General features: G+C 45.3%; 1 protein-coding gene across 4 annotated transcripts in view; it reads left to right on the top strand.

The window, feature by feature from the left end:
• Positions 1-20,169, top strand: part of PCGF3 (polycomb group ring finger 3) — a 74,146-nt gene extending 53,977 nt beyond the window's left edge. For 3 of the 4 annotated variants that reach the window (XM_004383535.3, XM_023737992.1, XM_023737991.1), the window contains 5 exons: positions 6,570-6,680; positions 7,952-8,040; positions 10,762-10,899; positions 14,525-14,605; positions 15,411-18,921. In XM_004383535.3, coding sequence (XP_004383592.1) covers positions 6,570-6,680; positions 7,952-8,040; positions 10,762-10,899; positions 14,525-14,605; positions 15,411-15,458 — 467 coding nt within the window. In that variant the 3' untranslated portion in view covers positions 15,459-18,921. Of the gene's footprint in view, positions 1-6,569; positions 6,681-7,951; positions 8,041-10,761; positions 10,900-14,524; positions 14,606-15,410; positions 18,922-19,446 lie in introns of those variants that run through there. The other variant, XR_002825190.1, reaches the window with a different exon arrangement.
• The last annotated feature ends 1,429 nt before the right edge of the window (positions 20,170-21,598 follow it).

Raw genomic sequence — 21,598 nt, 5'->3', positions numbered from 1 at the left:
AAAAATATTGAATATACCGTGGACTGCCAGAAGAACGAACATCTGTCTTGGAAGAAGTACAACCAGAATCCTTCCTTAGAAGGGAGGATGGCAAAACTTTGTCTCACATACTTTGGACATGTTATCAGGAGGGACCAGTCCCTGGAGAAGGACATCATGCTTGGTACAGTAGAGGGTCAGTGAAAAAGAGGAAGACCTTGAACCAGATGGATTGACACAGTGGCTGCAACAATGGGCTCAAGCATAACAATGATCATGAGGATGGCGCAGGACCAGGCAGTGTTTCATTCTGTTGTACATAGGGTCGCTATGAGTTGGAACCAACTCAACAGTACATGACACCAAGAATATTCCCAGCTCACACAAAAGCAATATTTAGAAAACCCTGAAAATTTAAAACAGAATGTCTCATCACAGCAGAATTTCCTTACAAAAATTAAAAAATGAAAATGAGACTGCAACCAAAGTAAGTTTCAGAGTGACTCATCTGTTAGCCAGACACGGAAAACCGTGTGTCAATGGTGAATTAATGAAGTTGTTTGATTGCAGCAACCAAAGAAGCATGTCTGGAGAAAATAAGCTTATTTAGGATCATTATTAGCCTTTGCATGGAACAGTTGCTTGAAGAGTTGAGGACATAGGTAGCAACATCAACAGTCAATTAAAAAACAAGGTAAATGATCTCAGGTGGGTTTTCCTTGGCTTTTGATGAATAAATGCTGTGGACATTGCTCACCTGTTGGTTATTTGTCAGTGCCAGATATGAAGTGACTAAATAGTCTCTATGGATAGCTAGGTGGAACAACTACAGCCAAGAATATTTTTTAAAAATTGAGAAAACGTTAATTCACTATGACCCGAAGCGGAATCTGCTAAGATGTGTTACGAGCAATGGTGTTTAAAAATACTTGTGGATCAGAAAAAGATTTACTGTAGCTGGACAAATTTACAAAACTTGTAAAAATGTAAGATGTTTAAAGCTTTGCTGGTGTTTAAAGTTCATTGTATTATTCATGAGTACGTACTTAGCAGAAAATATTTGAATCTATCGTGTTACTGAATCAGTAGTGTCAGCGGTAGACTTCATTCAATCTTGCAGACTTAACTATCATCAATTCTGTGAATTTTTACCAGAATTAGAAGCTGAGTAAATTGACTTGCCCTATCACACAAGATTTCAGTGGCTTAGCAGTGGTAAAGTTTTGCTGTGATTTTTTTTTTTTCTTTTCTTTTTTTAGCTAAGAAATTTTTCTGAATGAGAAGAACCACCTTTTGAACCACTCTTGTCAAACGATGAATGGCTTTGCAAATTAGCTTTTGCTGAAGACCTGAAATGTTTCTTAATTAAACCGAAAATACAAGGCAAAACAGTGCTTATATGTGAAACCCTGACTGTGGTAAAATAATTTGAATGACAACTAACATTTGAATCACAAAGAATGTCAGGCTGCTGAACATACTTCTTGTGCTATTAAAAGTTAAGAAACAAGATCTCCATTCCCACACAAGCTTGCCACGGCTGTGTTTTCCAAGCCCTAGCTACAGTTCCAGCAATGTTTTTGTACCTCTGTGCAAGTGCAAAAGAAGTGTCCATATTTCAACATCCATTTAACTGCACAGCTGAGGAGGTTCCACCTAACCTTCACTTGGAAGCAATTTATCTGCGATTTAATATCATACTAGAAGGCAAATATCGAGAAATTAATAGAATTCCATGAATGCCTTCTCAGTGATGAGTACGCTCAGATAAAATCATATGCTCATGGATTTGAGAGCAGTATTTCTGACTGAAAAGACATTTTCAAAGATGAAGTACATAAAATCTCATTACAGGTGTGCATCAACAGGTGAATGTTTGCAATCAGTTTTGATGACAGGGGATACTAACTTAACTCCAGTAAAGCATATGTTCTCCCCAAAAAGAGATTCCAGTCTTCTCGTTGTTGTTAGGTGCCATTGAGTCAGTTCCAATTCATAGCAACCCTATGTACAACAGAATTAAACACTGCCTGGTCCTGCACCATCCTCACAGTTGTTATGCTTGAGCCCATTGTTGCAGCCACCGTGTCAGTCCCTCTCGTTGAAGGTCTTCCTCTTTTTCACTGACCTTCTACTTTACCAAGCATGTTGTCCTTCTCCAGGGACTGGTCCCTCCTGATACAACATGTCCACAGTATGTGAGACGAAGTCTCACTAGCCTCGCTTCTAGGGAGCATTCTGGTCATACTTCTTCCAAGACAGATTTGTACGTTCTTCTGGCATTCCATGGTATATTCAGTATTCTTCGTCAATACCATAATTCAAAGGCATCAGTTCTTCATCAGTCTTCCTTATTCACTGTCCAGCTCCCGCATGCATATGAGGTGGTTGAAAACACCATGGCTTGGAACATTAGTAGACCTGTATTACAGACAATTGTACTCAGTCATTACTAGTATGTTTTGAGTTTGTCAATTAAAAAAAAAAAAAATCGGGGAAATTTGTCTTCTCTCCTGTTATATAAGTACCTGTATAATACATTAATTTTGCTACATACTCCAAAAAGCCTCAGATATTTACCATTTGGCCCTCTAAAAGTTTCCCAACCCCTGGGCTGGAATATAAACGGAGAGAGTAGCTGTACTTGCTTTGTTCCCGATCTTAGAGGGAAGCATTTCGTCTTCCCCACTAAGTGTAGTATTAGCTGTGAGTGTTGCATAGATGCCCTTCGTCAGGTTGAGGACTCTCCCTTCTTTCTAGTTTGCCGAGAGTTTTTAGCATGTTTGGATATTGGACTTTGTTAGATGCTTTTTCTGTGTGGATTGAGGTGATCAGTGGTTTCTCCTTTTCAGTCTGTTAATACAGACAGTCCCCAGCTTACAGTGGGGTTCCGTTCCAACAACACCATCCTAAGTTGGGTCTGACGTAAGTCAGATACCTAATTTTTTTTTTTTTTTTTTTAGTTTTCATTATTAGCTAAAACCAAACCAAACCTATTGCCATCAAGTCAGTTCCGACTCATAGCGCCCAGTAGGACAGAGTAGAGCTGCCCCATAGGGTTTCCAAGGAGCAGCTGGTGGATTGGAACTGCCGACTCTTTGGTTAGCAGCCATAGCTCTTAACCATTGCACCACCAGGGCCTTTTATTAGAAGTGTTTTTATAAATTCAGCAGTGTTTTGAACAGTAAATCATAAAACTGAACATCTGAGAGTAAACGTCTGAGAATGACCACATCAGCAAATTACAGGCTGCGACATACTACTAATGATAAGATGTACCCCAAAACAACAACATAATGGTCTAAGTGTGGTTGTTTGTAACTCAGATTTGTGTCGGAAACTACCTGTATAGTGAATTACATTGGTGGAGTCAAAGCCCGGTTCATTGTCACCTTTTATGGACCTTTCCTCATTCCCCACTGCCCCCTCTGAATTCTCATAGCACCCTCTTCATACCAGTATTACAGCTTTGTAAATTGTTACAAAGAATGAGCTCACCATATTATATATATTGTTAACAATATGTATTTCATAGCAATATGTTGTAGTGCTTGTTCCATGTCGATCAATGTAGAGCTGCATCACCTTTTTAATGGCTGCATAGTATTCCATTGAACAGATGGCTCATCCTCTTACCCAGGATAGCACATGTGTTGGATTCATCTCGCATGTCAACTCTATGCATAGTGGATGGTAGTGGATATCTTGAGTGCAGTGTTGAGAAGGATTCTGAGGCTCTGTCAGCCTCATCTTGGAGTGTCATCTATAGGTGTCTGTGGTGGTAGAATAAGACCGTAGGGGCATGTGTGGCCAGGTAGTTGGCTCTTCTGATTAACCCAGACCCTGTTGCTGGACATTAAGCGTTTAAGTTGTTTCTGATTTTTTAGTATTATGCATAAGACTTCAGCGAATATCTGGATTTGTATCTTCTTATGTGCTTCCCTGTTTCATGTCCTTAGGGTAGGTTAATAGCAGTAGAGTTTGTGGTTGCCAGTTAGCTTTTTAAATACTTTTGATATGTATTGCCAAATTACCTTCCTGAAGAGTTATCCTAATTAACACTTCTGTGAACAGTGTGTATACCTGACACTCAGTATTGTCATTTCCAATCCTTTTGCATTCTGATAAGTGAAAAATAAAGAAAATGGAAATTAAAATGAGTGAAGCAAACTTGCTTCGCATGTTGAGGTAGGAGTTGACTGTTTTGTGGTAAAGCTCACAGCCCTTTCTAGAGACACTCGTGGGAACGGCCCGCGTACTGCCGTGTAGTGCATTTCAGGCTTGCCTTCCTTAGCCACCTTTTATGCGATGAAGGGACACGTCTCTTCTGCAACCAGTCCCTAGATTTCCAGACTAATCCGGGAGGCATTTTGCCACGTTTGGTTCCAACATTTCGTCTCCCTCTGGACTAGCTCATGTTCATCTGTTTGACCTGAGGGGCAGCCCCCGTTTTCCGTCTGAGCCTGTCGCCTCGTGCACGCATTCATCCTGCACAGCCTGGTGTTTGTGCGATGTCTGCCTAGGTCCAGGCCACGACCAGGAAGTGTCCGGGACTCTTGAGGAGCTTTGGTCTAACAGGAGGAGACAAGCATGTAGACGAGACCTGCAGTAAAGTGTCACACGGTCAATGCACATATATGACTTTTCACAGAGTGCTTTATAGGCTGTCGGTTTGAGGAGCTTTGTTGTTTTCTTTTGAGGGGGGAGTTTTTCTTTGTTGTTGTTGTTTTGTTTTTATAACCAAAAAAGGTTTAATACTATTTTAAAAAGAGAGTTTAGAAAAGTATGTTAGTAATTTATAAAAATAATCCCATTTTCCCAATATGTGTTCCTTTGCTGGAGCCCTGGTGGTGCAGTGGTTAAGAGCTTGGCTGCCAGCCAAAAGGTCAGTGGCTCGAATCCACCGCCGCTCCTTGGAAACCCTATGGGGCAGTTCTGCTCTGTCCTGTAGGGCCACTATGAGTCGGAATCGACTCGACGGCATTGGGTTTGGTTTTGGTTCCTTTTCTAGGCTGTTTTAAAGGATGAAATTAAAATATCCTAGACCTTGAATTCTCCACCGCAGCAGTAGGACCAACACCGAGATCTGCATGGCACTGTGGACTGTTGACGTGGTTTACACTGTTGTCTGAAAGCGTGTACGTTCCAAAGCCTGAGGTGGTCTAAGAGCAGCTTGTTGTCAAGCGTCCTCGCCGCCTGCGCACTGTTTGGTTCTGCAGGGAGACTGGCCGTCTTTGGCTTTGTTCTTGGGTGCTTTGAGTCCCACTGATGGCACCTCGTGGTGAAAGTGGGTGAGAGTGTCCTCGGTCACCTGAACTTGATCTTTTCCTGCAGTATGCAAGAATCCGAACTGTCCTGTTCTCATCCATTTTTAAAGTCTGTCACTGCCTGGGTCTGACTCAGGACAGGTGGAGGCCAAGCGGCCTTGTCTCATCATCCAGATGAATGATATTAGTAACATGGGAGAGGGCAAAGGCCACAGGACAGCTGTAGTGAGTGTGGGCTCTCTGCAGTGGGGAGTTCTCTGTGTGTTGGCGTTTGGGTTCCCTCCTACCTCTTGCAAAGCTGAGGATTTCTGGCGAGCTGTGACTGCTAGCCATAGACACCAGGGGGCGCTCTTTACCCACTGCTGGGCAGACATCACCTTCAAAGGTGCACCCGAGCCTGGGAGGGAGGCCGCCCAGCCCATCACTAGGGCAGCAGCTCTGTGTTATAGGGCCCCACCTCTGTGTCCCTCAGCTGTCCTCGTTTCCACAGCTGTGGAGAGTTCCTTCCTTACAAGTTGGAAGGATGAGATGTCATTGACCTCATCACAGTGATCACCATCATCCCCCACTCTTAGGCAAGCCGGAGCTCTTCTGTGGTTCCTCAACGGGGACGAGGCCTTCCTAAGCTGACAGAGGACCATAAAGGTGGTGTGAAGGGGTGTGGACGAGCTAGACGACACCTGGATCATTCAGCTGCCAGGCTCGTGGTCCATAGGTGCTCAGATGCCCTGATTCCATCAAGTGAACCCCGTGGCTTGTCAGCAGGCGATGCGTCATGGATCATCAGTGCCACCGCGGTTGACATTTGTTGAACTCCAAATGATCGTTCAGTTCTGCGATGCAGAAGATTAGAGTAACAATGTTGAGTCTCAAGTGTCTTCCTTGTTTGTACATGGAGCTGCTCCGTCCCTCTTTCTGGATGTCCCCATCTTGGCCTCCTTGTCGGCTGATGTCAGCCCAGACGACAGCCCTCAGAAACATGGCGTTCGGCAAACCTCCAGTCACTGTGTCCCAGCTCAGTGTGTTTCTGCTTCTGTCTGGTGCATGGTGGGTGCCCAGTACACACGTATCCGGTCGAGGGGGGCAGGCCAACTGGGCAAAGCTGAGTAGCTCACGAGTCCGTCCAGGTGCCTGTTCTGCTGTGCCAAGCTGATGACAGCCTCCTAGGACTTACAGCCAAATTCGTTATTGGCTTTATGAGTAGCAGCCTTCAAAAATTCCTAATCCAGTCGTATCATCTTCTCCATGTCATCTCTGTGAACAGAATCTTAATGTAATTCATTGCCTGCTTAAGATGAAAGATTATGTATTAATTTTTTATAGCGGAGATGAGAAAACAGAGGGAATTCTACCACAAACTGGGCATGGAGGTACCTGGAGACATCAAAGGGGAGACTTGTTCTGCCAAACAACACCTAGATTCCCATCGGAATGGTGAGTAAGCTGCTTCCTTGGTTGTTGAGAAGTTGAGGAAATTTTACTTTTAAAGTTTACTTTGTCTTCTGAGCCTTCCAACAAGTAATGTATATTATAAAGTAGTAAACTTTTTTACATGGGTGCATGGGAAGGGTATTAGGATCCAACGCATTCACCAAGCCTCTTGGCACTGGTGGGATCAGCGGGCAGGGCTGAGAAATGGGGGGTTGTGGATGGGCAGGGTCATGCATGTGAGCCAGGTGAAATGCCCACTCTTCTTAGATGGTGTGATTGTCTCACATAAAATCTAAGATAATCAACTGGAAAATGGTTAGAATTTATTCTTGCTCATTAACAACAACGGGTGCAGCTCCAGGGACGGGGAGGACCAGGTGGATCCCCAAAAATGCCTGGAGATTGGGGTGCAGGGGGAGTGGGGCTACAGGAAAGAAGTAATGAGAGGTGGGCTTCTGTCTTTAACTTTGCTTTACTGTGAGATGCCAAAATTACGTTTTGGTTTCTGTGTAAAGTTCATGATGTTTTTACATCTGTACATATCATAACAGATTATTCAGCTTTTTGAGGACATGAAATTTTTCTAGTAGACCACACAAATTCCTAAGGAATTTCTAGGCCGCCCTGTGTATTGCTAAGAATCTGGAGAAAAATAAGAGGGCCTGGCTGTTGCCACATGGAAAGGTGGAAGACCAACTGTTTCCAACAGTGCTGTGGCTTCCCTGGAGAGGGGAGGTGGTGGGCAACGTTTGGGGAACGTAGTTGGGAATCAGTAAATCTTTCCTGTTTGACCCAAGGTGAAGCCTTAATTTTAAAAACAGTGGAATAATGAAAATCTAGGCTTCATGCTTTATTTACTGAGGCAGGTTGATCTATTAGGCGTGGAATAGCATTGAATTGGCTCCGGCCTCTGAGAGAGGCAGCAGGAGCTTATCTGTTCCTTCCACCAGCTTCTGTCCCAGTCTTTATCTTCTGTGCCTACCTCCTCCCCAAATACACACACCCACAAACCACATGCCCTGGCTCCACTTCCTGTTCATAGCGGTGTCGACGGCGTGGAAGACCCCGCCTTGCAGGAGCGCTGCCCGCGTCCACAGACGTTTTGTGGGATCTTCTGTGGGCTTCCTTCGCCTCTCGTACATGTTCTTTATGATTCACAGTCTCTTATTAGTGTGACTTTTTAATAGCTTTTTGAGTATACTGTAGATGTTTTTTAAAAACTATGATTGGCGTTTTGGATTTCCTAATACAGTATTTTCTGTTTGTGCTGCAAGGTGAAACCAAAACAGAGGACAGTTCCAACAAAGAGACAGCGGAAGAGAAGCAGGAAGAGGATAATGATTATCACAGAAGTGATGAGCAGGTAGAGCATGTGTTCATGTCTGTGGATTTTTAAAAAATCTTCTGTTTTAGCACTTACATTTTACAGTATGTTTCATAAAACCGTAAGAAGAAATTAAATGCACTGGAAAACCTTCTCGTGGAGTGTTTTTATATGTTTAAAAATAAAAAGACTGAGAGAGGAAGAACACAGAGGCGTTAAATTTCAGTACCATCTTTTAGCTTTTTTCCTCCCAACTCCTTTATCTTCCTTCCGCCTCTCCTTCCCTCCTTCCTTCCCTCCTTCCCCCCTTCCTTCCTTCCTTCTTTTCTTGTACTAAAGTAACTATGCTTGCTGTAAACATCTTAAATATAAAAAAACGTTCATTTCACCCTCAACATGCCTTGCGTCTCTTCAGCCCCATTCCCCAGGTGATCGCTGTGAGTAACCTGGCGCCTTTCTGCCAGGAGCCTTTCTGTGCACATACAAATGTCATGTAAGAGAACGTGGAATCGAGTACTGTATTAAAAGAAGAGTAAAAATGGAACTTTGAGGAATCTATTCATGTGTCATTTACTACATTGTGAGATTCAAAAAGAAAAACTAAACCGTCACCAAACCAGTTACTGTCGAGTTAACTCCAGCTCTTGGCGAACCCTGTGTGTTTCAGAGCAGAGCTGTGCTCCGCAGAGTTTTCAGTGGCTGTGACCTTTCAGTAGTAGATCACCAGGCCTTTCTTCTGAGTCACCTCTGGGTAGATTCAGACCACCAGCCTTGCGGTTGGTAGCTGAGCACTTACCATTTGCACCACCTAGGCGTTCGCAGGCAACCACAGAGATGCTGTAAAAGAATTTGATAAAATTCCACGCCCATTTCTACATGAACTTTTAATATAGCTGTCTCAGTTTGAAAACATCATCATCATACTTTATGATGAAAAAGAATCATTGTCTTGTTAAAGTCAGGCACGGGAGAAAGTGCCCATTATCAGCTGTTACTCAACAGGATTTTGGCGGTCCTAGCCCGTGCAATAGGGGAAAAAAAAGAAATGAGATGTGTATATGAGAAATAGAAATGCCGTTATTCTCAGATGGTATCATTGTTACGTAAAACCTAAGACAGTCAACTGAGAAACGGTTAGAATTTATTTGCTGCTCATTGAGATGGTCAGTCAACGTGCAGCAGAAATAGAAACGGGGAAATTTAGGATATGATAAAGTTGGCATTTCAGATCAGTGGAGAAAAGAAAAGTCTAGACTAGTCAACAAAGGCTTTGGGGAAGGAGTCACAGAAACTGTTGTTTAATTGCCCATTGTTCCTCCCACCTTTCTCCTGGTTCTGATTCAGTTTAAATAGCAGGTGTCGTCTGTAGGTTTGGTAGGACTCCTCCGTAAAATCGTCCTATGACGCCCTTTTAATACCTTCTGTGTCTGTTGTCTGTTCACACTTCTGCCTTTCTGAGTCAGCTTTTGTTCTTGTACACTTACCTGAACACTTCTCAGACCTGGAGGAGCCACCTAGGCGGCCGATTGCGATGCAGCCCGGGTGGGGCCCCAGGCCCACAGGTCCTCTCGGCCCCAAGTCCCATCACTGCGGCCGCCCTGATCCCTCCCAGTTACAAGAGCCTAGAACTTTGTCCTTTTTGAGCTTGTTTTTGTATTTATCGGTGTAAACTTGTATATAGTACTCCCGTCTAGTTTTCAGTCTGGCTGCAGAGTTTACCGTTTCAGAAATTCCCAAGGGTTATTACTACTCTCTGCCTTTTTCTTTTGTTATCCCACACATGCCAAAGATTTATCTGTTTTGTTGGTTGCTTTCAAAAGAACCGCTTTTTGTTTTTAATTGACCGAATTTAGCATATTTTTATTCTTTCTCTGGCTTCTTGAGTTAAAACCTTTGTTTATGTGGTTCTTGTCTTTTTTTTTTTTTTTTTTTGTAATGCATTTAAGGCTGAGTGCACTTTTGGCCAGATTCCTTGACTTGAACAAGTAGCAGCCTCCTTAACATTCATTTTTAAAGAGGCCATAGTTTCATTATTTTTTTCCTTTTTAATCCAAGAGTTTTTGAGAAGCGTATTCTTACATCCAAGTGAAGCAGACTGTTTTGGCTGCTGATTTCCTCAGAATTTTTCTTTTCTTTCCTCATTGGTCAGTGGCTGTTGACTGGTTGGGGGAGCTGAGGTTTCTCTCTTCGCCGCTTGTGTCCATGTTTTCCACGGGTGTGGGGAAGAGTCTGTATTTTCTTTCTGGGGCGTTGGCGGTTAGTGGGGTGGTGCAGCACATGGGCTCTCGAGGCCCGTGGCCTATTTACATCCTGGCTCCACCATTGGAAACCCTGGTGGTGCAGTGGTTAAGAGCTATGGCTGCTAACCAAAAGATTGGTGGTTTGAATCCACCAGGTCTCCTTGGAAACTCTATAGGGTAGTTCTACTCTGTCCTGTAGGGTCACTATGAGTCGGAATTGACTTAATGGCAGTGGGTTTGGTTTTTTGGTTTTCTCTACCATTAACCAGTTCATGACCTTGGCAAGTTATTTACCTCTATGCCTCAGTTCCCTATAACAGCAAGCAGATGATGTGTATAAAGTGATTGAAGTCAAATTATTTTTCTACAGTTTTAAGGTCAAAGCAGAGTTCTGATTTCAAAAGAGTCAACATTCTTAAATTTAATTGCATTAGTAGCTATGCAAGAAAGCAGCCAAAGAAAAGCCCCGTGGACTCCCTTTTAACAAGTCCTGTCTGCTTGTCTGTCCTCTCTCTTAAAGGTAAGCATCTGTCTGGAATGCAATAGCAGCAAACTCCGGGGGTTAAAACGGAAATGGATCCGCTGCTCGGCCCAGGCAACAGTCTTACACCTAAAGAAGTTCATCGCCAAAAAACTTAATCTCTCGTCTTTCAACGAGGTATAGTTGAACCATAATAGAAAATATAATAAGTTCTTTCTTATTTGTAAAAGGTGATACTTCTAAAAATCTTTGGGTTTTTATTTTTCTTTTGCAACTTTGTTCAGAGATTTTAAATCAGAAAAAAAAAAAAAATCTCAATTTGTTTTTCCAGATAGTAGGACAGGAGATAGCAGTGGGGATGGTACAGGGTTGGCCTAGGAGAGAGTGCTGGGGGCAGGAGGGCATGAAGCTGTTTTCAAATATGTTCAAGTTTTTCACCACAAGGAAGAATTTGGTTCTTGAATTTCGCAAACATGCTGAACATCCCCTCTGTGTTGCAACAACCAGAGGTCCCTGTCATCCCAGGGTTTGCAGGTTAAGAGGAGACTGGAAGTAGCAGGGTTTTGAGGCGCGGAAGTGTGGAGGAAACTGAGCAAGGAACAATACAGCGGCCATGCTCGCCCACCCAGGACGTGGGCAACGGGCAGGGAGGACAGCAGATGTGGAGGCATTAGGGACTGGTTCCTCTGCGACCTCTGGAGGGCCCCGCTGGGGTTGGGGAGTGGGCCACACGGGGCAGCTCCCGATAATCAGACCTTCCAGAAGAAGAGTGCACTCACTGTCATTGGAGAGACTCAGTTATCTGTTCTTTCATTGAATACTTATTTAAGCAACAATTTTAGGTACTGCCCGTACTGGGAAGAACAACACAAGATAAGGTTCTGCTGTCCTTGATCTTACCCCGGGGTGTGACTGTAGCAATGGACCCTTGATAGGTAGGTAGGTAGGCAGATAGGTAGGTAGATAGGCAGGTAGGTAGGTAGGTAGGTAGGTAGATATGCAGATAGGTAGATAGGTAGAGCAAGTAATTTCAAGTAGTGATAAATGCCGAGAATAAAATAAAGCCTAGTGATCTGGTAGTGTGTAGCGGGGTTGGTGGGTGGAGGGCTGTGTGAACATATCAGCTCAGGCATTATTGGGGAACTCTGCTAAGGTGGTAACACTTACGCTGAGATATAGATTATCATTAGGAGGCAGCCATGCACAGATAACTAGAGAAGAAGCATCGGAAGGACCTTAAGCAGGGGGTGCATGGTTTGATGTATAGTTCTAAAAGATCCCTCAGGCTATGTGTAGAGTGGATTGTTGGGGTGTAGAAATTAGCAGGAGAGGCCAGTTGGGACTGTAGCAGGTGTTCTGGGATGGACCGGGATGGTGGAGTGGGATAGAGAGAAGTGGACAGACTCAGGGTATGTTTTGGAGAGTATAGTGGGTTTCATGGTGGCCCCCAAAAGATATGTCCATGTCCTAGCCCCCAGAACCTGGGAGTGTGACCTCATTTGGAAACAGGATCTTTGCAGATGTAATTAAGGATCTTGAGATGACATCATCCTGGATTACCTGGGTGGATCTCAGATCCAATGATGAATGTCCTTATAAGAGAAAGGCAGAGGGAGATTTGAGACACCCATTGAGGAGAAAGCCATATGAAAACAGAGGCAGAGATTGGAGTGATGTGGACACAAGCCAGGAAACGCCAAAGGCTGTTGACAGCCACCAGAACCTGGAAGAGGCGAGGGAGGATTCTTCCCTAGACCCCCCATAGGGAGTGCTGCCCTGCCAACTCCTTGATTTTCAACTTCTGGCCTCCAGAACTGAGAGAATAATTTTCTGTTGCTTTAAGCCACCCAATTTGTGGTAGTTTGTCACAGCATCCTCAAGAAACGAATACAGATTTTGGTACCAGAATGTGGAATGCTGCTGTAACAAAAAACCAGAAGTGTGGACATGGCTTTGGAATTGGATAATGAGTAGAGGCTGGAAGAATTTTGAGAAACATGGTAGAACTAGGTCTCCTTGAAGAGACCGTTGGTAGGACTGGACATTAAAGGAGATGCTGGCGAGTGCTCAGCAGGAAATGAAGAACATGTTATTGGAAACTGGAGGAAGGGTGATCCTTATTATATGGTGACAGAAAACTTGGCTATACTGTTTTCTACAGTTGTCTGGAAAGCAGAACTTGTAAGCGATGAACTTGGATATTTAGCTGAGGAGATTGTCAAGCAAAGTGTTGAAGGTGCAGCCCGGTTTTTCCATGTTACTTATAGCGAAATGTGAGAGGAAAGAGAAATTGCGGAACTGCTAAGCCAAAGAGAAGTAGCACTTGATGATTTGGGAAATTCATAGCCTACCCAGATTGCAAAAGGTGCTGACAGTAGCAGTTTCGCTGTTAGGAAAGCATGCTCTGGAGAGAAGGCCAAGGGTATGACTGGGCAACTTTTGCTGACGAGATTAGGTGCATGACTCATGGACCCACTCAACCAAATCAGCAGAAGCCAGGACTACAGGTGGGGTTACCCAGGAAAGATCTGGGAGGACTGTCTTGTCTCCTTGGTGTGGCTTTCCATGAAATACACAGGAGACTCACAAGATTTTTTAGAATGTTGTATCAGAAGAAACACTGCCAGCTTGGACTGAAGGGGATGGAGACAGGATGACGTGAAAGAAGGCTACTGGACTTTCAAAATCCTAAAGGCAGGAAAGGGGTGTGGGCGAGGCTTGAGGTGGTGGGGGAGCTGATGTGGGGGTGCAGGTGAGGCTCAGCGTGGGGGTAGGGGGAGGCTTGGGGTAGGAGGGAGTTGGGTGAGTGGGAGTTGGCATGGGGGTGGGGGGGGCTCGTGGTGGGGTCGGGGGAGGCTCGTGGTGGGGTGGGGGAGGCTCGTGGTGGAGTGGGGGAAGGCTTGTGGTGGGGCGTAGGTTGAGGCCATGGTGCTCCAGGCTAGACTGGCGGGAGCAGGAGAAAAATGCGCCTCATCCCCCCACCAGGGGTCTTTCGGGGCTCCCTTTCACCTGTGCTGTGCCAGGTGACAGGACACATCGTTCTATAGCCATCTTAAACATTTTTGATCCTTGAGATCCTCGGGGCTAACCGCTGCTTTCCAGACTCCACATTTCCATTTCTCTCGTGTGCAAACCCTGGGATACGTGCAGGGGTAGAGTGGAAAGCAAGAATGACACAGGCCTCCTGCCACTCTCCAGGTCCCTGGACAGTGACAGTGGAGTGTGGCAAGCAGTGTTGTGGTGTAGAGTGCAGGGCTTAGGGAAAGGAAGGGACCCCCTGCCCTGCGGCTGTTAGGCGCCATCCCTAGCTGAGGCTCAGAGGACAGCAGGCGGCGGGTAGGAGCCACGTGTGAGAAGCAGAGAGCAGCAATGGCTGGGGAGCTCTGAGCCAGAGCACAGTCTGTGTGCGGGCTCAGCCGGAGTGGCGTCAGGAGCCATGATGGCCGGAGCGCCTGCCCAGGGCCTCCCCAGACATGGGGCAGCTCTGAGGGGCCCCCGGGTGGGGAAGGGCCCTCTTCATTCCAGGGACCTGTCTTAGAGGAGGTGGTGACACCCTCCGTACCAGCAACACTGCTGACGAGCTGTGTTCTTTATGTTGCACCGAATTTCTCTTACGGTGTAAGGCAGGGATTAATGAATAAATGAGCCAGGCTGTATTCCCACATGTATTCACTCTCGTGTGATTGGCACTGGGAAGTTTGATCCTTTTAATCTGGAGTAATTGGTAACGTGTGTGAACAGGAAGCCGTGTTTGGCATGCGTATGTCAGCCCTCTCTAAGTCAGATCTCTCTCCTCCCTTAGCTGGACATATTATGCAATGAAGAAATCCTGGGCAAGGACCACACACTCAAATTTGTAGTCGTCACTAGGTGGAGATTCAAGGTGAGACCCTGTTACTTTGTGACAAAGACTTCTACTGGATCCTCAGACTCTGTGACAAGTGGGCAGTTCCTTTTCTGTGCCTATTTTTTACCGAAGATATGAAAACTAATGATTCCATTACAGAGGGAATTGTTGTAAAAGACAGTAGCCATCTTTCAGAAACCCTCGCCTCTGGGATCGGGCTCGGCCCCCTGGGGTGCAGGGCTCCCTATGTCAGAGCCTGGGTCCAGAGGCTCGGTTTATAAACGGGTGGTCTTCTCCTCACATCGTTGCCCCCCCTGCCCCCCAGTGGAGGAGACCAAACGTCGGGGGGTGTGGAGATGGCTCCGCGGTAGCTGGGGAGGGTATGGTCGCTGCAGCTGCAGAGTCTGCCTGGACCTTCGGGCCCCTTTCTGAAGTGGGAGGACCAACTGATGGAGCCGCCATTGTGAGGCTGTGGTTCGAGATGGTGCCGAGGAGAATGGTAGTCGGCATTGGGGCCACAGGCCAGGCTGGAGGGGTGTGAGGGAAAGGGGGGCGGCACAGAGAGAGAGGTGGCTGGGGGGGGCGGGGGCAGCACAGTCAGTGCCCGTGGTCGGGCCCCGAGCTCAGCCGCCCTTGGCACAGGTGGTTAACTAGGTCACCTCTGTCCCAATCTGTCTCCACATCCCTGGGAGCAAGAACATTTTCGACGTCGTCTCTGAAGGTGATTACATGTCATGTCACGCTTCTCAGACCCGTTTCCTCCTGTCCATGCTGAGCCGTTCTCACTGTCCGTTCTCCCCGCCCCGCCCGCCCACTAAGAAGCCGGCTCTGTGTTTTGCAGAAAGCTCCTCTACTGCTGCACTACAGACCCAAGATGGACCTGCTGTGAGCGGGGCTCAGCGGGCCTCGGCCGCGCGGCACAGACTCGGCCCGCGTGGCTGGGCGGGGCCGCGCACGGCCACCGCACTTCAGACGGAACGTCTGTCGCCTCCGGATGTCGCGGGGACCACATTTCTGAATAGAGAATATTTATAACTTTTTGTATGAGAGAATTCACAACTCAACAAGACACTACCAGCACCGCGTTTACAGATGATGAAAACACTTCACAGTTCCACGTAGCAGAAGAGCACTCGCCTCCTTGCTTCCGTTTAGCAGACGGCGTCCTCTGCGCAGTGGGGACGCCTGGAAAGAAGCCCTCCTCCGACACGGACACCTTTGCTTGCTTTCTGGGTCTTGAAAATCTCAGTTCATTTCAGTTCGGTTTATGAGTTAGGTTTCACGATAAGCCTCAAAAATACGTGTTCTTCTATTGACTCCTTCCTAAGTTATTGAGAAAAATTCCCTTTCATGGTGAATGATGATATTTATGTTGCCTTTAGCTTCCTGAAGACTGAGAAAATATATAAAAAATTTAATTTAAAAGCATACCAAAAGAGGTTTCCCTTAATATTATGATTTAATCATGGTATTTACTTTTCCACACCATAACACGTAACAAACACAATAGCTCCCCTCACTGAACCTTTGGGCTGTGTGGCAGTCCAAGGCCATGATCCCTTAGCGTAGCTGCCCATGCTCTTGGGGCCTGTGGTGGGGCAGACACGTCCCCCCACGTCTGGGCGCTGGGCCCAGGCGGGGAGGAGGCACCTTCATCACCAGAATGTCCCACTGATCGTGAAGACAGGGCTCTAGAATCCACGTTCACTCCTCGTTCCGTTCAGCAGGCTAGACCAGGGCTGGGTTTACCAGCATAACGCTGCTTTGCAGAACAAGTCTTGTTTTTAAAAATCACTTTGATTTAAAATGGGTACAAATGGTCCTGTGCCATCATTTCATTTCCCATTTTCACTTTGCTGAAAAGAGAGGTGGCATGGTTTGTGGTGTTCTTTAGGAGCCCGATTCAGTAGGTGCTTCTGAACGGCACAGCCACGTTGCGCGGGTGATGCTTGTCGGGGAAAGCCAGTGCGTTTACACGCATCCCACCTCCGACACCCACAGGCACACAGAGTGGTTTCGACCACGGTCCCCCTTAAAGCAGCCAGGTGTCTGGATAGTTCCCACGGTACCGCCTTCCTCGCTGGTCATGGAAAGACCTCATGTACTTCGTGGCTGCCGTTAATGGAAGTGGGTTTTGTAAGCCAAGCGTGAAGAGGTGTCTGGGGTAGGCAGGTTGAGTAATTCAGAATGGAAAATCATTCCTGTTCAGTAGAAGTTGCTGTTTTGGTTACTTAATAACCTCAAACAGCAGCCACAGTCAGCAGACGCTTTTGTTAACCCCTCTCTCCTCCCAAAGGTTCGTATTTTTGCCGAATTAGAGAAAAACTGTTTCCCCACACATAAACACTTGTTCCTTTAAGATAATAGCTCAAACTTGTGAAGGCAGGAATGAGGAGAAAAGAGCCATTTTCGAGAGTGCTTCAGGGTCTTGGAGTTTTCGTTGTTAACCTCCTGAAGTTTGCAGAACAAGTCCGGACGTTCCGGGTTTATTTCTTGGTGAACTGTTGGGTTCCTCCTCCCCTTTTTATATACATTCCCAGCAGGTTACAAGGTGGGCTGGTTTTAACCACAGGTGCCGTTGATGCCAGCGTGCACCGTGACCCAGACAAGGTCTCCTCGTCCCCAGGGAGCTGCGGTGGGCGCCACTCACACCTCTGTTAAAGTCCAGGTGGTTCTCTGATGGCGTCCGTGAGGGCTCCGTTCTTCATGAAGTATTTCATGTTAGTGACTAGCTTTTTTTTTTCTTGAATTTCCTTTGAAAGTTACGTTTGGGCTCATCGATGTTCAATTTTCTTTGCTTTTTTCTTCTGCTTCCTATCTCATATATGGAAAACATCGGAAGCAGCTACTAATGAGACCTAATTTTAGTTGTGAGAAACGCATTCAAATTAATTCAGTCCAAGCAATTTTAACATAAAGCCTTTTTAAAACATAGAAACAGATTCTTTGTTCGGAATTGTTCAAAACTCGCCTATTTTAGCCCATCAGCTCCCCGTACTGTTTGAATTGTTCAATTACCTAAGCTTGCTATTCATCCAAATCATTTTTTAGAGTTACTATACAAGGGTTTAAAGAGTAGATATGTGTGAGTAAATATTACCTGTCTACCTCAATATATACATACTGCTGAAGCATTCTGTCAAACCATATATTATCATCACAATGCAGTTTTAAGTCTCATGTTAGAATTTAGGTATTTTCCCATGTGGTGAAACTGAGGAAAGCTTAAACAGTATGAACATCCAAATTCAAAGAAAATCAACTCACGGTTCAGATTCAGCGTAATGTCGCTATAGTAATCTCATAAGATGTATTTGTAACTTGGTAGTTACCTTCGAAATCACTTGAATTTGCTATGGTGCTAAGCCGATAAACTCAAAATACGCAGAGAGATGTAGATAAGCTGAAGCCAGTATTAACATCTCCGCAGGTCGACGATCATCATTGTATAATTCTGCTTTTGTAACTGTGTCAACCTGATAAAACCTCAGCCACAAAAGTACCTATTTTTCTAAAATCCCATCACGCCAGACGACCGTCACCGCGGGAGGATTCCCTGGGTGACCTGCCTCTTGTGGTCTCTCTTTGTAGCCTTACTTAGTCGGAAGAATGGAAGAGAAGCGAACCTTGCCATCAGAGGGAAGCTTCCGGGTGGGTTCCTTTCATCTCTGTTAAGCTTTCATTTAGCGTCAAAAGGCTGACTTTTCCTTTCCTCCAGCACGAAAGCCAGGATCAGTTAGTGATCGGACCCTATCGAGTCTGTTGTTTTGTCTCTTTGTTTAAACATGGAGTTACTGTGAAGTAGTTTTCACAGCTGTCTATGCTGGTGAAGCAAATGCTGTTGGATTACCCGACGGCATCGTCTTTGACAGCGCTGGGACCAATGACCCAGCACACGGTCCCTCTAGATACAGTTTTCATGAAAATAGAAAATGCAGATAGAATATATAATATTGAATTTAAGATTTGGGGGGTTAAAAAAAAAAAAAAAGAAACTTTATAAGATTATTTATTCTATTTTAAGCCTTCTATCATATTTTCCATCCAGTCGTGTGGTTTCTGTGGCCCAGCTTTATTTACAGGCATATAAAATGAAATTGTGAGATGTTTTGCAAGCTTCTTTTTACTTTGAATAGCTTTTAATTTGTACATTTTTGTTTTCTATGGATGAAGAGCATTTTTTTATGCTTCTGTGCAATAGGTTCAAACACGCATTTATCAGACAATATGTTGAAATTGTAATGTAGCATCTATTCTGCTAAGTTGAAAAGGGAACGTAGGTGGAATTTCAGAATATGTACATTCAGCTATTTGGTTTTTCCTTTTTCATTGTTAACCCTAAGAATGCTATTACCGGGATTGTGTGTGTGTGTGTGTGTGTGTGTGTGTGTGTGTGTGTGTGAGTGCGTGTGCAAGAACTACCTGTTAGCAATACTTAAAAAGTAATGCGCAAGCAAGCATCGCGTGACATGTGGGTGATCTGAAGACCAGCCTCCCGCTGCCCCGTCAAGTCGCCGAGGGCCTGCCTGGGTCTCTTTATGGCTGGGCCGCAGCGGACACACCACCGCCCCCCCCCGGGCACACAGGACCGCACTCGGGTGGCAGACAGGACAGTGCTACTTCCTGGAGCCGCCATGCCCGCCTGCGGCGCGCTCGAGCAGTCGTGGAGATGGGCTTGCTTTCCACCAGAGGGTACATACAATGGTATTTACAGTGATTTGAAATGGGCCGTTGGATTAAATGTTCCAGGAACAAGCCAACTGATTTATACGTTGTATGTGAATATTTGGTATCTTCTCAAAACATTGAAAATTAAACGTGATGCAGACAGCTAAATTCACAGACACATAAAAATCCACATTTCTCTATTTCCTCAGGAAATCATTGGAGCTCCTCCACATCACGTGTGCCCTTACCATGACAAACCAGTGTGCTTCTCAGCCTTGGGATTTAAATAAACTAGGTAGATAAATTGGGGTAAGTAGACTAGAAATCATCATTCCAGTTCTACCTTCATCTTTACAAATATCCTGTTCCCTGCCTGCCACCAGCTGGCCGGGCGGCCTGGCAGCTCGGGCGCGGGGTCGCCCTATCAGAACTTGATCAAGGGGCCCACAGCCGCCTCCTTCACACCCACGTGTACTTCACGCATATCCGGGAGTGTACTTGAAGAATGGACTTACGCTTGAGTGTCCCCTACAATGTACATGTAGCGTTAAGGGTCAGTGTCTCCTCCAGTACCTTTATTGGGCATAAGAAAAAGCCTTTTTTTCCCAATGAAATCAATTTAGGGTTAAGGGACAGTAGTCAGTTCAACCACTAAGCCTTTATCATCAGCGTGTGGCAAAACGAGAGAGAAAAGCTGTCACGGTTTATGGAAGTGATCACACAGATACATATTTTTGACAGTTTAATTTGAAAGTTTACATTTTTTTTATGCTTTGTGTTGGTGTGTAATTTTTGTACTCTTGGTGGGTAGTTTTTGTCTACAATCTTTTGCAATATTGCTTAAATGTTTTGATTTTATGATAGTGAAGCTTGTATTCTGTGTTTTGCCAATTAATATTATATGCTTGTAATAAAAGCAGAAGAAAACTTAAGTTCTTTCAGGCTGGAAATTTATTATCTAACATCCTTATGTAAGCGTATACGATGATCAGGCAGCGTAATGAAGAACACTGGAGGTTTTGGTGGAAACCACGAGAATAGTCCTTGACTTTAGCACGCACGTGCGATCACACGTGCGCGCGCGCGCACGCACACGCGCGCACACACGGTCCTTCCCTCCCCCATCCTCCCCGCCCTCCTTGTAGGCTAATCACCTTCACTGCTTTGTTACACTCAGCCTTTGTAAAATGTCACCCTGGGTAGGAAACTTTATTTAAATTAATCCAGCGTTCGGACCGGAGGTTTGGTGGAGACTGTGTAAAGTTCGTGCTGTTCGTCTGTTTACCTGGAGAGAGAATTTGCTTTGGTTTGAAGCTGGGTATGTCAATGAAAATACTGTTTAAAAAACGAAAACCCATGTGGTAAAATTCCTACTTGTAGATGGTTGACTGACAGGCCAGTATTCTGTTTCCTATATTAGACAATGAGCAGAAAGCACTATGGCCAAAAATTTAGTTTTCAAAGGTTAAGTCATGTAAAGCAATGTTGTTTACTCTGGCAGAAAATTGGAGAAAACTAGAGCTGGCAGGAAGGGACAGTATGATGACCTAATTGTATTCTCTCACGGGCTCAAGATCGTTAAGCTTAAAAGATGAGTTGAGTCTAAAGAAACAGACTTAAAGTTTGGTGGTCATTGTATTTATTTTGAGTAAGTTATTTACTCCATCTTACGAATGTCCAGATAGTGGCTGAAATGACATGTAACCATTTTTGTTCACTTAGAGTAAGCCGCAGGGCAGTTTCAAAATGAGTTCACATTAGGTCCCATCTGCTGGGTCTCATGTCAGCCGCATGTGAAGACATCCCTCCTGTGCCCACCTTGCTGTGTGAGGTCAGAGGGCACCTCGGGGGTCTCAGTGGGCACCTCAGGAGTCTGAGTCCTTCAGGTGGATTCTCCGAGCTCTGCCCACAGACCCAAACACCACCATGCATGTGGAGCAAGACAGCTCTGCACAGCCACAGCTGCTCAAGTAAATGAGTTCTAATGCCCCATTAAGGAACCCTGGTGGCACAATGGTTAACTGCTTAGCTGCTAACCAAAAGGTTGGCGGTTCAAACCCACCCCCAGCAGCATCACGGGAGAAAGAGCTGGTGATGTGCTCCTGTAAAAATTACAGCCTAGAAAACCCTATGGGGCTGGTACAACCGTAGTGGAAAACAGTGTGGTGGTTCCTCAAAAAACTAAAAATAGAACTACCATATGACCCAGCAATTCTACTCATATACGCAAAAGACTGGAAAGCAGAGATTTATACAACAATGTTCATTGCAACACTATTCACAATAGTCAAAAGTGGAAACAACCTAAATGCCCGTCAACAAATGAACGGATAAACAAAATGGTACATACATGCAGTGGAA

The sequence above is a fragment of the Trichechus manatus genome, unplaced genomic scaffold (assembly GCF_000243295.1).
Source record: "Trichechus manatus latirostris isolate Lorelei unplaced genomic scaffold, TriManLat1.0 scaffold00111, whole genome shotgun sequence".
In the NCBI taxonomy this organism is placed as follows: domain Eukaryota; kingdom Metazoa; phylum Chordata; class Mammalia; order Sirenia; family Trichechidae; genus Trichechus; species Trichechus manatus.
Note: the sequence above shows the minus strand (reverse complement) of the source record. Positions and strands in the feature narration are given on the sequence as shown.